The 15,576-nt window shown below is 33.6% G+C and overlaps 1 protein-coding gene and 1 long non-coding RNA gene across 2 annotated transcripts; both read left to right on the forward strand.

The window, feature by feature from the left end:
* Nucleotides 1-3,262: 3,262 nt before the first annotated feature.
* Nucleotides 3,263-5,734, forward strand: LOC143601093 (uncharacterized). Its single transcript, XR_013147592.1, has 4 exons — nt 3,263-3,511; nt 4,649-4,881; nt 4,976-5,035; nt 5,127-5,734. It is a non-coding gene; the product is annotated as an uncharacterized LOC143601093 (long non-coding RNA).
* Nucleotides 5,735-8,186: 2,452 nt separating this feature from the next.
* LOC143601094 (uncharacterized) lies at nt 8,187-9,270 on the forward strand. The gene is made up of 2 exons (XM_077078591.1): nt 8,187-8,247; nt 8,762-9,270. The coding sequence occupies exons 1-2, from the start codon at nt 8,187-8,189 to the stop codon at nt 9,268-9,270; spliced, it is 570 nt and encodes a 189-aa protein (XP_076934706.1).
* The last annotated feature ends 6,306 nt before the right edge of the window (nt 9,271-15,576 follow it).

Genomic DNA, 15,576 nt, shown 5'->3' on the forward strand with positions numbered 1-15,576 from the left:
TTTGACCGTTGTATAACGGGCATATAGCCGTTTTTTTGGTTTTTTGACCGTTTTTTATGGTTATTAAAAAAAAAAAAAAAAAAAAAAAACCGGTTAACCGGTTAAAAACCGGTTTTTAAAAAACCGGTTAATAAAAAACCGGTTTATTAACCGGTTCTAACCGGTTTCTAAACCGGTCCTAACCGGTTAGACCGGTTAGGGTTTTGAGATGAAAAAACCGGTTATTAACCGGTCCGGTTATTAACCGGTTCGGTCCAAAAAAAACCGGTCCAAAAAAAACCGGTCCGGTTAATAACCGAACCGGTTTTTTTAAAAAAACCGATTTGTGCACCTCTAGTACCCACTGAACCAAGTAAGCAGATGATATTAACACTAATTATATAAAAGGTCATAAAATTGCCTTAAATGAATATTTAGAAAGGTGCATTTGTGGCACCGACTTTTGAATTTTAATCTATATAGATAATATATAATAAACCGTTTCATTTTACGTTTAGTTTTTGTTCTTATTTTTTAAACGGTTACATTATCTATTATTTCAACCGTCGTGTCTTTACTCTTTTTAACTGTCGTTACCAACCGTCATAATCTCAAACTATAAATACACATCACATTCCTTCATTTCATCACTGCAAATTCCAATTTCACAGTCCCCTGGTGCCCATCACCGTAAGATTATGGGGGAGATTTTGCTGGCATCACATCGATCTCATGAGATTTGAACCCGACAGAATGGGAGAAGAAGGAACACAACCGTTAAAGATAAATCGGTAGACGATAACTTTCTGTTTATAATAATAATAATAATAATAATAATAATTATTATTATTATTATTATTATTATTATTATATTTAAGGTTAAAAATTAGAATGAAGAAGACGACTTATAAGAATAATAATAAATAACTAATAATAATAATATATATATATATATATATATATATATATATAATAAACGCCAACTTTCATCATTCGTTTAATTGCAAGTAAAATCTATTTTTATTTATTTAGTTTTTAAATTCATTGGATTTTTAATTCATGGTTACATTGAATTATATTTTATGTCATAAATTGATGTTACTCATTACTGTATAGCGTATCAGTTTATGTATCTTTATTTTTTAATTTATAATGCATTAATTTTGAATATTCTATTTCGTATCATCTTCAAAAAGCATTTAAGCATTTATAGAGCAACTTTTTCTTTTATAAATCGTGTAACATGTTTTCAATTGACGGTTAGGGTTTTGAATCATCGCACACTGAAATCTGGATTAAAACAACAACATCTATCTATCTTTGCTGACTACTCTTCCATCGGTTCATCTACATGGAGTTTTTTAGGCTAATCATAATCAAATTCATCTTTTTAAACTTGGAATTGAAGAAACTAAGGTACTAATCAAATCTGAAAATTGTTTTATTATCCGATTCCATGCAGTCTAAATTTGTTGTGTTCTTCATATTATAGAACAAATGGGTACAACATTCATCTATATTTGCTGGAGCCTTTCGTTAATATACCTGAACACATGATTCGTTAAGCAATAAAAGTTGTTCTTCGTATGCTATGGTGCCCTAAACATTAATCACAGCAATTGTAATTGTCCTCACAGGGCGCCTATGAAGTTTGTGGTTATTCAAGTTGCTTGCAAATTTACACATAACCCTTTCGATTATATATTATGAAATTATAATTTTTTGGTCATTGATGAAGATATATATATATGTATCAATAGGAAAGTATTACCATAGTCCACAGCTACCTCCAACATTCACCAGTTGGAGAATTGTGTCAAACTAACCTCATCAAACTCAACTACAGGTTAGTTAACTTCTGTTTTTTTATTCAATTTTCTTCTATTTATTATGTGTCATTTGTATTTTATCTTCCCATCATGAAAGAAATGTATTTATCTTATGTTTATTTTGTTTTTTGAGTAGTTTCTGTTGAAGAATGGAGCTAATGTGTTCTAGGAATAATCTTACCAACCTGCTAATATGTAAGGTTTGTTTCTTCATGTAATGCGAACCTTTAGTTATCTTTTTTGTTATTATTTGTTTGATTATTGTAAGATCTGCTATTTGTTTTATAGATGAATGGTGTGGTTCACCCTATTAGTTTAGGGTGAACCTAGAAATGACTTATTTTTACAAAATAATTAGAGCTAACACCGATCCAAGGATTTACTAAATTACAGATACGATTATGGGCTCGGCACCCTGATTTGCAAATAGGTCACAGGCGTTACTTTTTCATGAGACAAGATGAGAATGAGCCGCTCAGTCAAAGGGCACAACTAGCAGGTCAGATCCCTCTTTTGGCTGTTAACGGGCCAGTTACGGTTAGAAGTTATAATTAAATTTTGGGTTTTTTATGTTTAGGAGAATCCAAAAAAATTTTCGGACTGCAATTAGTTTTGTTTTATAGAAAGCATACAGGTCACCTTCAGTTATAACTAAAATTCAATTTGAGGTCATTTGTTTGTAGTGTGTGGATACGTGGCTTTTACGGGCTACTGAGATTTTGGTTTGGTAGTATTTTGATATTGTGGTTTGAAATAGTTTTGTTTGTAATTTTTAGATTGTGGCTTGTGAGTATTTTGATATATTTTTATAAAATAATTAGAGCTAACATATTTAATATATTTTACATTAATTTATTTTTGTCCGGTTCGACCGATCCAAGGATTTACTAAATTACGGATATGATTATGGGCTCGGCACGTTGATTTGCAAACAGGTCACAGGCGTTACTTTTTAGTGAGACAAGATGAGAATGAGCCGCTCAGTCAAAGGGCACAACTAGCAGGTCAGATTACTCTTTTGGCTGTTAACGGGCCAATTACGGTTAGAAGTTATAATTAAATTTTGGGTTTTTTTATGTTTAGGAGCATCCAAATTTTTTTTCTGACTGCAATTAGTTTTGTTTCATAGAAAGCATACAGGTCACCTTCAATTATAAGTCAAATTCAATTTTGTGTCATTTGTTTGTAGTGTGTGGATACGTGGCTTTTACAGGCTGTTGAGATTTTGGTTTGGTAGTATTTTGATATTGTGGTTTGAAATAGTTTTGTATTTTTTAGATTGTGGCTTGTGAGTATTTTGATATTGTGTCAGTGACCTTAACGGTTGATTTGGTTGTAACAAAAAATATACAAGTTAAAATTCCTATGCTACTGTTAAGGCCTTCGTTGTGTTAATTCAAGTGTTTGTTTTATTTCCTGTGCTACCCCTGACACACATTTTAAATTCAAGATATAATATGTAGCCTATGCAACCCTCTCTATTACTTCTTCACTTGAAAATATTTGTTATATTGATATGGAATTTAATTATTTTTGGTTGCTGCACACTAATTGATCTATTGTTTGTTATATATGGTTACAAGAAGCGTTTGACAAGAAGGCTTTACTTATTTAATATTAGTTTGACCTATAACAGTTAAGAGGTTCTTAAAAAGCAATTTCACATTACTGTTTTCTTATTTATAGGATATTTAATGCATGTTGTTGATATTAACCCTATATATGATTTGTCCACAGGTCAAGGAGGTATCACTTCAATATGTTTTAGCTATACATTTGTTGAACTCCCAAATTATTAACTTGTAACTTATGATTTGACATATTCAAGAGGTTTGATGCTGTGGATATACTCGGACTAGGGGCAAGATGGATGGGTCGGACGGGCCGGGTTGAATTGTGCCATTTTAAGTACATGCTAATATGGATTTTGCCAAAGTTGCTGAATAGTTTTGTGTTGATGCTTTCTTAGATTGTTTTGTATCAGCAACAGGTTTCAGATCATGCTATGGTTTTTATCTCAGAACACAAAACACATATACGTTGCGGGTACAATAAATGTGAGACTGTAAAATTCAGTGGTTCTAAGTGTTGATCAAATGTGAATCACATGCAAAAAGCCCAACTGGCACGAAGTTGAATGTTGTTCATGAACTGATTATTGATAACTATGCAGCTAATTTTTATTGAATTATTGATAAAGATTGCTCCTTGAAAACAAGATCACTGAATAAATATTTATGTGTATGATTACAATAACTAAGTACTTGATAGTTGATAATTAATAATCCATTTATCCCGAGCTGAGCAAAAGCTTGTAAATCATTAACGAGCAGACTTGAACTTAGGATAATTTGGGCTCACCTAGGCTCGTTTACACCCATAGCTGCATATCTATACCTAAACTTACTCAACATGGATGGCTTTTCCAAATACCTTACAATAGATAAACATTTAGATCAACCGGTTTATAAATCATATTGATTTTGAAGCTAAAGAGTAACTTATTTCACTTTGACTTTTGACTTGCAGATAATTTCACTAAAGCACTGCTCATCCTTTCTCATTTCATGTGAGACATTCTTCATGTATCTCTATAATACTTCAAATTTGATATGAACAAAATTAGTATATATTTTCTAAACAAAATTACGATTTTACCCTTACAGTCGTTACACGTCAGATTCACTTCAAACAGGGGCATAAACACAATCTATGTTCATTGGTTCATACAAAATCATCACTTCATCATGTAAGTATTAAAAAGACCATTAATTCATTGGCATCGATTACTGCTGACCAACTTTGTCGAATACAGGTTTGGGAGGATAGCGTAATTTAAGGCTAAAGAAGAAAGGTTCTATGAATCTAATGTTGATAATCTTGTTGGTGTAATTGAGACTAACACAAGGATATTAAATATTTAGATGACATCTATTCTGTTTTTAAACTAAATTATTTGATGTTTTTTTGGTAAGAAGTTATCTTTTAATTATTTTTGTGACGGAGTGTATGGATTGATCCAAGTCCAAGCATGGAAGAATTGCACTGGAAACCAAAAAACGAGTCCAAACATGTAAGCAATATAACATTTCTTAAATGATTACTTATAACTAAAAAGAAATGCCTAACTTTTATGTTGACGACTTTGAACATGTATGCAACTGTAGGAATAAAAGAAGCATGCTATTAGGCATACAAAGGAGATACAATTGGTCAAGTTCTTGAAGGTAATTCAGGTTTCTAATTGGTTAACTTTCGACTCTTAAAGTCGGATAATTATATATGATTAATGATTTAACAAAACATGTTATTTTGCAGATAAATATACTCTATCTCGTTTGTCTTTCTACAAGTACGTTGATATTCAACATTAATATGAAAGTTCGCATATGAAATTGGAACAAAAGATTCTTTAGCTTTTGATTGAAAGGAAAGTACTTAATGAGGCCATGGATGAAGAAACAAATGTAACATAAAATATTATTTGCTGTCACTTTGAGTATGTATGTACATTAATTCTTTTGAAGTTTTCATCTTTTTGTCAGGGTCATCACCACATGTCCGAGACCAAATGACTATGTCTTTATCAGGATTAAAGTGTTAGCAAAATTAACGAATTCTATAAATGAGATATCGGTTTATTCGGCATTTTTTTTTTCATTTGATTAGATTTATTCGGTTCGTTTTCCACTTAAACCAGTTATAATTTGGTTATTTGATTAAACCGGGCACAAAGAATTGTGGAACCATTCATTAAACTGAACCGAATTCATAATTTGGATATGATTAGGAATCGATCTGATAAACAAATTCAACATTTGGTTTGGTTTTTTAAGTTCAATTTTTGTGTTTTTCTGGTTTTTTTGCGCAACTCTACATTTAACTTGCGACCTCAGCTCGATAATTAATATATATAATGTAACATATTATTTTTCATTATCATAATCTTATATACATTAATAACTTTCCATAACAAAACAAGCCTCTAACGACCCCGTTGCGCAACGCGCAGGTACTTCTGCTAGTATAGTGTACATGACCAACACCATCACCGTCAAAAGAAGAACAACACACTTTTATTGTATTAAAACTGAACTTTTTAGAATACCTCATCAAGTGTTCGAGCATAATTTATTAACAACTATTCATATATAAGTTACCGTCTATATCATGCTACTTGATTTGATTTAATGTTATAACTAGGTATCATCAAATAAAAATGTTGTTTGTAACCAAACACATTCATAGCATGGTTAAATGTAGTAATTATATTTTATTGCTTCATAAATAAATATTAATCATAGCATGGTTTTATTTTTGTTTATGATTATATGTATTAGCACATTGATGTTTGTTTGTTTTTTAGTAATATAAATTAATGATGAACCAATCTATTAGGGTAAAAAATAATATTAATTCATAGTTATATACAAATGTAACTATATATGTAACATATAATATTACTATCTACAACAAGCTATTTGATTTTACTGAATTACATAACTATCAACAACAAATAAAAATGAAATTAGTAACCAAAACACATATAACATCGCTGCAACGCGCAGACAACCTTGCTAGTTGATAACATGTGTAATTAGGGTTTATAATTGAGGGGTTAAATACTATAACTAAATATACATAGTACTACCTTAAACATCTAATAATTACATTGTGATATAATACTCCCATGCAAGCAAGGGCGGGGAGCAAACTATAGCTTGGACGCTAAAAAAACATAAATCTTTGAGATGGTAGACTTTGTAAAGATACATGCAATTTGATCATCAGTTGATATGAACTGAACACGGAGTTTTCTTTCAGCAACTTTTTTCGCAAACAAAGTGAAAATCAATTTCAGGGTGCTTTATTCGTGCATAGAAGAATGGATTAGTTTCATAGTAGGTTTTATACATATTGTCACACCAGAGAGTGGAAATAGATTGTGTCAACCCCAAGTTCTTGTTTAAGAGCTTGTACCCAAGATAATTTTGTAACCAACAAAGAACCTTCTTTTCTTGAAACCGAGGCAAAGTTGTTTATGCCTTGAATCTCCGAGTTAATATCTGATAAGCAAAAAGATAGAATAGAGAAACAGAGAAGAAGTATTCCAACTAATTGCTGCGTTTATTATTGTTACTCACAGTTAAGTACAACTAACTCTCAACTAACAGTTCGTTAGCTAGATTACAAGCACATCCCTAACAATTACAAGTATTACAAACTAGTCCCTCTAGTACTATTGTTTACACTTAGACCCCTATACTTTCCTATACGTAACAATACCTTCTCCTTATTCAGAATCCTTGACCCAAGGATTCTACAACTGAAAATCAGAAAATCGATACTGGAACTCATCTCTAAACTCCCACGTAGCATCACAGGTAGGTAAATCTTTCCATTGTAATAAGACTTGACCTGCAACTCTATTCCTTCTCCTAGTAACTCTGCTGTCTAAGATCTTTAGGGGCTGCAAGGAGAACCTTGGAGCAATAGTAGGTATAGCTGAAACTTGTGTTGGAGGCCCGTTTGCTTTCTTCAATAATGACACGTGGAAAACGGGATGGATTTGAGCTTCCTTTGGAAGATCCAATCTATATGCCACAACTCTTATTTCTCAATGATCAGATAAGGCCCAAAAAACTTAGGAGATAGTTTATTATAGCCACCAAGTCTCACAGACGTCTGCACATATGGTTGCAGCTTAACATACACCCAAGTTCCTGTATCAAAGCTTCTTTCACTTCTTTTCTTGTTAGCGTATTGTCTCATTCGATTTTGAGCCTTATGTAAAGCTTCTTTGAGCAGTCTTACAGTCCCTTCTCTATCACACATCATATCATCCACTTCAGCTACATTTGAGTCTCTATGGATGTAAGGAACATGCAGAGGTGGAGCATATCCATATAAAGCCTGAAAGGGTGTGTCTGAATAGAAGTATGGAAGTTTGTGTTGTACCAACACTCAGCTAATGATAACCACCTATCCCAAGATGTAGGCTTTTGAAATACCATACATCTTAGATAAGACTCCACACATCTATTTACCACTTCTGTTTGACCGTCGGTTTGTGGATGGTAAGCAGTTGACATATTGACTGAAATGCCTTTAATTATAGTGAATTCTTTCCAAAAAACGCTCAGAAAAATGGTATCCCTGTCTGATACAATTGTGGATGGCCATCCGTGTAGCTTGTAGACATTATCCACAAATGCTTGAGCTACAGTGCTTGCAGTATATGGATGAGCCAAGGCTATGAAATGAGAATATTTGGTAAGTCTGTCGACAACCACAAAAATTACTTCTTTACCCCTGGATTAGGTAATCCTGTAATGAAATCCATACTAGTGTCGGAGAAAACAAAAGCTGGTACAGGTAATGGCTGCAATAGACCAGGGTATGCCACCGTTTCAGACTTTGCTTGTTGGCAAACAGTGCAGTTTCTAACAAATTCTCTAACTTCTTTCAGCTGCCCCTTCTAATAAAACATACTTTTTAACCTCTGATGGGTAGCATGAACACCGAGTGACCACCCATAGCAGTAGAATGACATTCTTTAAGTATATCTTGTCTCAAAGTTGAATCTTGACCCACCACCAATTTATTATTTCTCCGAAAAAGCTCATCTTGCCATGTAAAATGGTTTGATGATTGACCTTGCTGAAGATCTGAGATCTGTTTTTGAACTTCAAGGTCAGTTGTCCAAGAGTTCTTAATTCTTTCCAAAAACAGTGGTTGGAAAGAAAGGAGTGTTAATTGCACAAGGACACTCCTTGTACTCTAGAAAGACCATCAGCAGCCACATTTTCACTACCCTTTTTATATTGTATCTCAAAGTCATAGCCCATAAGTTTCACTAACCATGAATGTTGTAAAGGAGTGGTGATCTTTTGGTCAATCAAGTATTTCAAGCTTTTTTGATCAGTTTTAATAATGAAATGACCACTTATGAGATAATAATGCCATTGTAAGACTGCTCAAAGAAGCTTTACATAAGGCTCAAAATCGAACGAGACAATACGCTAACAAGAAAAGAAGTGAAAGAAGCTTTGATACAAGAACTTGGGTGTATGTTAAGCTGCAACCATATGTGCAGACGTCTGTGAGACTTGGTGGCTATAATAAACTATCTCCTAAGTTTTTTGGGCCTTATCTGATCATTGAGAAAATAGGAGTTGTGGCATATAGATTGGATCTTCCAAAGGAAGCTCAAATCCATCCCGTTTTCCACGTGTCATTATTGAAGAAAGCAAACGGGCCTCCAACACAAGTTTCAGCTATACCTACTATTGCTCCAAGGTTCTCCTTGCAGCCCCTAAAGATCTTAGACAGCAGAGTTACTAGGAGAAGGAATAGAGTTGCAGGTCAAGTCTTAGTACAATGGAAAGATTTACCTACCTGTGATGCTACGTGGGAGTTTAGAGATGAGTTCCAGTATCGATTTCCTGATTTTCAGTTGTAGAATCCTTGGGTCAAGGATTCTGAATAATGAGAAGGTATTGTTACGTATAGGAAAGTATAGGGGTCTAAGTGTAAACAATAGTACTAGAGGGACTAGTTTTTAATACTTGTAATTGTTAGGGATGTGCTTGTAATCTAGCTAACGAACTGTTAGTTGAGAGTTAGTTGTACTTAACTGTGAGTAACAATAATAAACGCAGCAATTAGTTGGAATACTTCTTCTCTGTATTCGACTGTAAATTAGCCATTGCTGCTTGTGAATTTGTCTCCATACGCAAGATCATGCGTTCGTGTTCTTTCAGAGTCTTATCGACCTCTTGTTGACGAGTGTTAATGTTGGCAGCCATTTCTGACACGAATTAGGTCTGAACGAAATTAGGGTTTAAAATTGACGAATTTGGGGAACAAAATTGATCGAACTAACAATCAATTAGGACTGAACGAACTAAAATTGTTGAATGAATTGAAGAAAATTGATCGAATCAAAGATCAATTTCAAGAAATGGAAATGAACTGGAAAGTAATCAGCAATGAGTAGTGATGAAGGAAGAATTAGGTCACTGGAATTAGGTAACGGAATTAGGTCACCGGAGCTCCGACGGATCGGTGCTCTGATACCACTTGATAAGCAAAAAGATAGAATAGAGAAACAGAGAAGAAGTATTCCAACTAATTGTTGCGTTTATTATTGTTACTCACAGTTAAGTACAACTAACTCTCAACTAACTGTTCATTAGCTAGATTACAAGCACATCCCTAACAATTACAAGTATTACAAACTAGTCCCTCTAGTACTATTGTTTACACTTAGACCCCTATACTTTCCTATACGTAACAATATCGATTGAGGCAGGTAAGGTTGCCTAGCTTACTTAGTTAATTACTTAGAGCTTTGTATTCTATCCTAGTGGATGACATGAAAACTGTTTTTTGATTTCGTGTGATCCAAGATATAAGGTTAAAACTGATAGTAAATCTCCTAGTGTACAGATGGTCATCTACATCCCAGTTAACACAAGAAAAAAGCATTTAGTGTTCATGGAGGGCTAGTGAACATAAATGAAGCATGTAGTGTGCAGTTGGAGTTGTGATGAGTGAACATGCCATATTTGATGGAGCAATTTAAGTATCATAGTCAGGGCCGTCCCGAAGAATGAGAAAAAAAGTTTAGGCCTCGTGCGAGACAAAATTTGGGCCTCATCCTTATAATATAAACTCATTGGTTATATATCAAAAACCACAATACCAGTGCTTTGAGGTAGTTTTGAAAAAATAAAAAAACTTATGTATACACGGCCCTTTGTCAGCCTTGGTTTTTCCCCCTCTGGTTACTTCTTTTTACGTTTTTGGGCGCTGAAGAGATATTTGAATTTGAGAACGGGAAAAACAAAAATAATTAAAGTTTCTGTTATATATTGATGTTATGAAACCAATATTACCTTTTGATTTGGCTTTATAAACCCATTGTCAAGTTTATTCAAAAACAATTTTAGAAAAATCACGTAAAAGGTTGCTTGGGGTTTTGAAAATTCCATCAGAGTTTTTTTTTCAATAATGTCTCTAGACAAAGGTTAAATGAAAAAGGAAAAAAAAATAAAAAAATATTTGGATTAATTATACAGAAGACGTGTTATGCAGATATGATAATTAGTAAGCCACTAAGTTTGATTTGAGTTAATATTTATAATTTAATGCTTGTGGTCCAATTTCTCTCTACACCCAGGCTTCTTCTTTGTTTAATCAAATTGGCCTTAAATATTATATAAAAGCTACAAAAAGTTCTTTGGGCCCTTAAATGTTTGGGCCTCGTGCAGTGGCCCGGACTGCACTGCCCAAGAACCGGGGCTGATCATAGTATTCGTTTGACCATATAAAAACGATTTTTTTAGATGAGGCAAATGTGAAAGAAACGTCTAGCCTTGCAAAAGTACACATTGAAGTGCATCGACAAGCTCCCGACAATAATTAACTAGGTTGGTGATTAGAGTGATGTCTTCGGTATATGACATTTGATAGGTGCTCAATGGAGATGAGATGGGCTTGCACTCCAAGTGACTAACTTTATGAATGATCTTATAGATGTATTAAGTTAGAGGGTGTTTGGCTTTGCTTTTATTTTTTGCTTATTGCTTTTTTGAGGGGTAAAATATCCAAAATGCCCATCTAAAAGCACCTAAAAGTTTCAAATTGAAGCTTTTTTTTGCTTTTTGGAGGGGCATTTTGAACATTTTACCCCTTCAAAAAGCAAAAAATAAAAGCACAGCCAAACACCCCCTTAGACGGTATAACTTTTTGGCCATGATGGATAATTTCAATACCCAATAAATAGTCAAGGCCGCCAAGATCTTTTAGAGCAAAGGCAGTGGTGATTTGCTCGATGACTAAGAGAAAGCAAAAGTGTTGTTACTAGTGATATTGATATAATTAACATAAACTAGAAGTCTAGAATATATAAGATTGTGCCTCTTGATTTCTCGATAAAGAGAGATGGATATATGTATTTGATCCTGTAAAAACCTAATTTGAGAAAGGATTGTGACAACTGATGGAAGAAAACCCTAGGAGCTTATTTTAAGAACATATAAGGACTTATGAAATAGGTACGCATGGTTTAGGTATTGTGGATCAATGAAGCCGGGTTGTTTTCGTTGGTTGACTGTTTCAGTAAAATCATCGTGCAAGAAGGTACTCTGAATATCCAGTTCGAACATTGCTTGGCACCACTTCGGTTATTTGTTGGAAATGATAATAGAAATGTTGGAAGAAATAGTTGTATGATTACTGGAAGAATGTAGGCGTCCAGAATTTAGGATTCGTACATAAGTTGGGAGAATGATTTCATGGTGGAGGAGGTGATGTAGGTGGAGATTGTTGAGGACCTCGAAGGAGGATATTATTGAGAGGTGGAAATTGGTGAAGAAAACGAACAAATGGTGGAGGTACCTAGAGTGTTTAGATATTGGGTCGTTGTGACTCTGAGGATGTAGAAGATGACGAAAATATATGTCAGTATTTGGGATTTTTTAATCATGAAACAAAGCATAACACTTAGATGATGAGCTAGAGGAAGAAAGTTGGGTTATAGTTACAAAGAAAAGTAATCCTTAGTGAAACTAATATGTTGGGAAATATAATACGATCTGTTGTAGGATCAAAAAACCTATAGCCATAGTCTTGAGGACTGTACCCGAGAAAGATGCACGGTGTTGAAAGAAGATCCATCTAATGAGCATTGTTTTTGCAAAGATCGAGAAAGCATCGACAACCGAATATTCAAAGCCTGTGAGAGCACTTATACATTTGTTAAAAGGGTGTGATGTGAGAGGATGCACAGGAAGGCTTATACAGTATATAATTGATAAGATAAAATGGTGCCTCAAAGGCAGAGTTCCTGAAACGGTGAGGTATAGAAGACTGAGTGAACAATGTAGGGTCAGCGACATGACGTTGTCAATGTTCCATGACACCGTGTTGTGCACTATTATATGGGCAGAATAATAAGCAATACCAAGAAAGGTTAATCATGGTGCAAGAGGACAAAATTCACTACCTAGCTAATTAGTCAGTATATTTTTTTTAATTTAGAATTAAGTTTGCGTTCAACCATGTGATAAAGTTTTTGAAATCTACATATAGCAATAAAAAGTCGTAGAACATAAAAAAAGTAACAATGACCATTAGATGATAAAACATGCACAAAGACCCAAACATTACGATATATGAAATCAAGAAGTTTAAATTTTAAAAATTAGAAGCAGGTAAAGCCAATTTAGTTGATTTCCAACATGACAAGCAACAAATGATACATAAGTTTTTTGTAACCGAAAGTGAAAATGTGTCAAGTATAAACTTTAAAAGGCACTCGTTTGGTTGACCAGTCCTTTAATGCTTCCATATGGTAGAAAAGGCGATCTTATGTTTGTAATTAAGGAAGATATATGGAATTTTGTATAGATTCGCCCTTTACAACAAAAAAGGGACAGTGAAATTGAAAAAAAAAAAAAAAGCATTGTTACCAAAACATAAATTTTGAAAAGAGTACATTTTTTTTAAATTTAGGAGCATGAAAAATATTACTTATGGAAAAGCTTTGTATGGAAAGGAAATTTTAAAGGAACCAATAAGAAGGATGGAAAATCCCTAACCATTACCAACATTGAATGAGTCATGATCATAATCATCTTACGAATCGTTGAGAGTTGAGACACTAGCGATTAACAGCAAAGTTGGAGCTTGTTTTTGCACACTTCGCAGTTGAGTTGGCACGCAATGTAGACTAGTCACAGTGTGGCATCTTACATGAGATACGAATAATGGCATAACGGTTGCAGGACCCATAAAAATGTTCTAAGAGGATGCCTGAAAGAATTGACTCTTACTGCTTCTTATGTTGTTGTTACAAGACAAGTCACAACCTCAATGATTGGGTACGTAGCGGACGATAACCATACAAAACTTGTGAAGTAATATTGGGCATATGTGGAAAATCTTGTTGGCCTGCCATATGTTAAATCAATAAGTTGTTTGGATGACTAAGACCAGATAGTTGGAGCTAATCCAGATGAGTTACTAAAAATAGCAGTGAAGGTATAGTCATGATCACTAAGAAGACCATAAATTTCACTAAAAATTATGAGGGCGTCGTATTCCTTATCCAGCCGAAAGACAACAAATAGAACAAATAGAACCAGGTGTTTGTCCATCACCATCTCACCAATGTTTGCAAGGAGTGATGCATATTCTTGTACACAAATTAACTAAGCAAGGGGCATCTCATCCTTTTCATTTGAAGCTTAAGAGGTTTTGTCTTAAGCGTGCATTCCCTAGAAGTAATGTGTGGAGCATCCTTTTCATCGTGTTCACGAGCCGTGGTGCCTTGTACATGAGAAAAAAAGCCTCATAGACTGTGGAAATGATAATCATACGCACATGTTGTTGATCAATTTCTCATGGTGATAATGGAAAACATGAATAATATGATAAACCTATAATTATATGTGTACCTGTTACAACATAGAGAGTAGTAACCGCAGTAGGGTATGATATAGTCGACATGTTTGTCATCTTGATCGAGTTCCCCTTTAGGATGTATAGTTAAGGATGGTTAGGGTTCTTGAGAGGAACCCGGTTTAGAAGAGAGAGGAGACACATGATTTTCTTATGTGTGTGAGATTAGGTTATGATGTTAATTTATTCTCTCTATATATACACCCAATGGGAAACCCTTTATTAGCTATTAAGAGTAATATGGCCCATCAACAATTACTAAGTTAATATATAATAAGGTATAATTAATTATTTTGTTCTATTATTATATAAATGATAATGATGGCCATATAAATAAATATATAACATATATTTATTCTTACATTCTCCCACTTGGCCGAGTAATCATTTATTATGAGTATTAGATAAGCCTGATCAGGAGTTAACACTCATTTTAGTTTTAAACTCAAACTGGAGCAGAGAAATACAGTCATTGAATTGAACATCAGCTCAAGACCCCATTAATCATACTGCAGTCCTTATTTAAAACCTATGTAGTAATGATCAAAATTTTCAAGTAAGCCCTTCAAACGTTTGATTTGTATAATAATTTGTCTATATGTCATTATGCATGCAGAACATACTAAGAGATACAAAATCAAAACTAGTGAGGAAATATTAATAGTTAATCCTTCATAGTACGATATGCAGTTGTACATGGTCATCAATAAACCCCTCATGATTATAAGCGCTTTCATAATACTTACGGGTAGACCTTTAGTTATAGGATCCTTAAGCATATCATGAATGTATTCGATACGAAAATTTAGATTCCTCAATTCGTTCATAAACAAATAATTAGTTTCATATCGAAATTTAATTCAGCACCTCTCAAACTGTTACTGTTTGAGAAAACATGGTAGCTGACTTTATCACAATTAGTCTTCAATATATATTTTATCTGGAGTTTAATAAAACTTCTGAGTTCACTAATAAATATTCAACAATATTGTAATTAATCAACATATTATGTCGTTATGACTTAGGTTGTTATTATCAGTTCATTATGACTCCTCCATGAGATAGATTTATCTTCTGACATAAGAATGTATCCCGAAAATTACATTTTTTTTATCTCTGAATAGGACAAAGTTTAGAGTAATCTACCTGTTCGAATTCTCACTTCTTCTTTTAAATTATAGTCTTTCGTTTCTTTTAAAGATATTTTAATACTCTTTTTAGATGTTTCACATTAATCTAGACATATCTAGTGTGTTGCAATTTTGAGTAACATCTGAACGAGTATAGACTTGAACCTACA

The sequence above is a fragment of the Bidens hawaiensis genome, unplaced genomic scaffold (genome assembly GCF_021521415.1).
Source record: "Bidens hawaiensis isolate Kalapana, Puna unplaced genomic scaffold, B.hawaiensis_p1.1 tig00055445_1, whole genome shotgun sequence".
Taxonomy (NCBI): Eukaryota; Viridiplantae; Streptophyta; class Magnoliopsida; order Asterales; family Asteraceae; genus Bidens; species Bidens hawaiensis.

Coding starts and splice junctions, on each gene's coding strand:
- LOC143601094 (XM_077078591.1), top strand. CDS start 8,187: ATGGCTGCAATAGACCAGGGTATGCCACCGTTTCAGACTTTGCTTGTT. Junction 8,248..8,761: donor GCTTGTTGGCAAACAGTGCA/GTTTCTAACAAA, acceptor ACCACTTATGAG/ATAATAATGCCATTGTAAGA.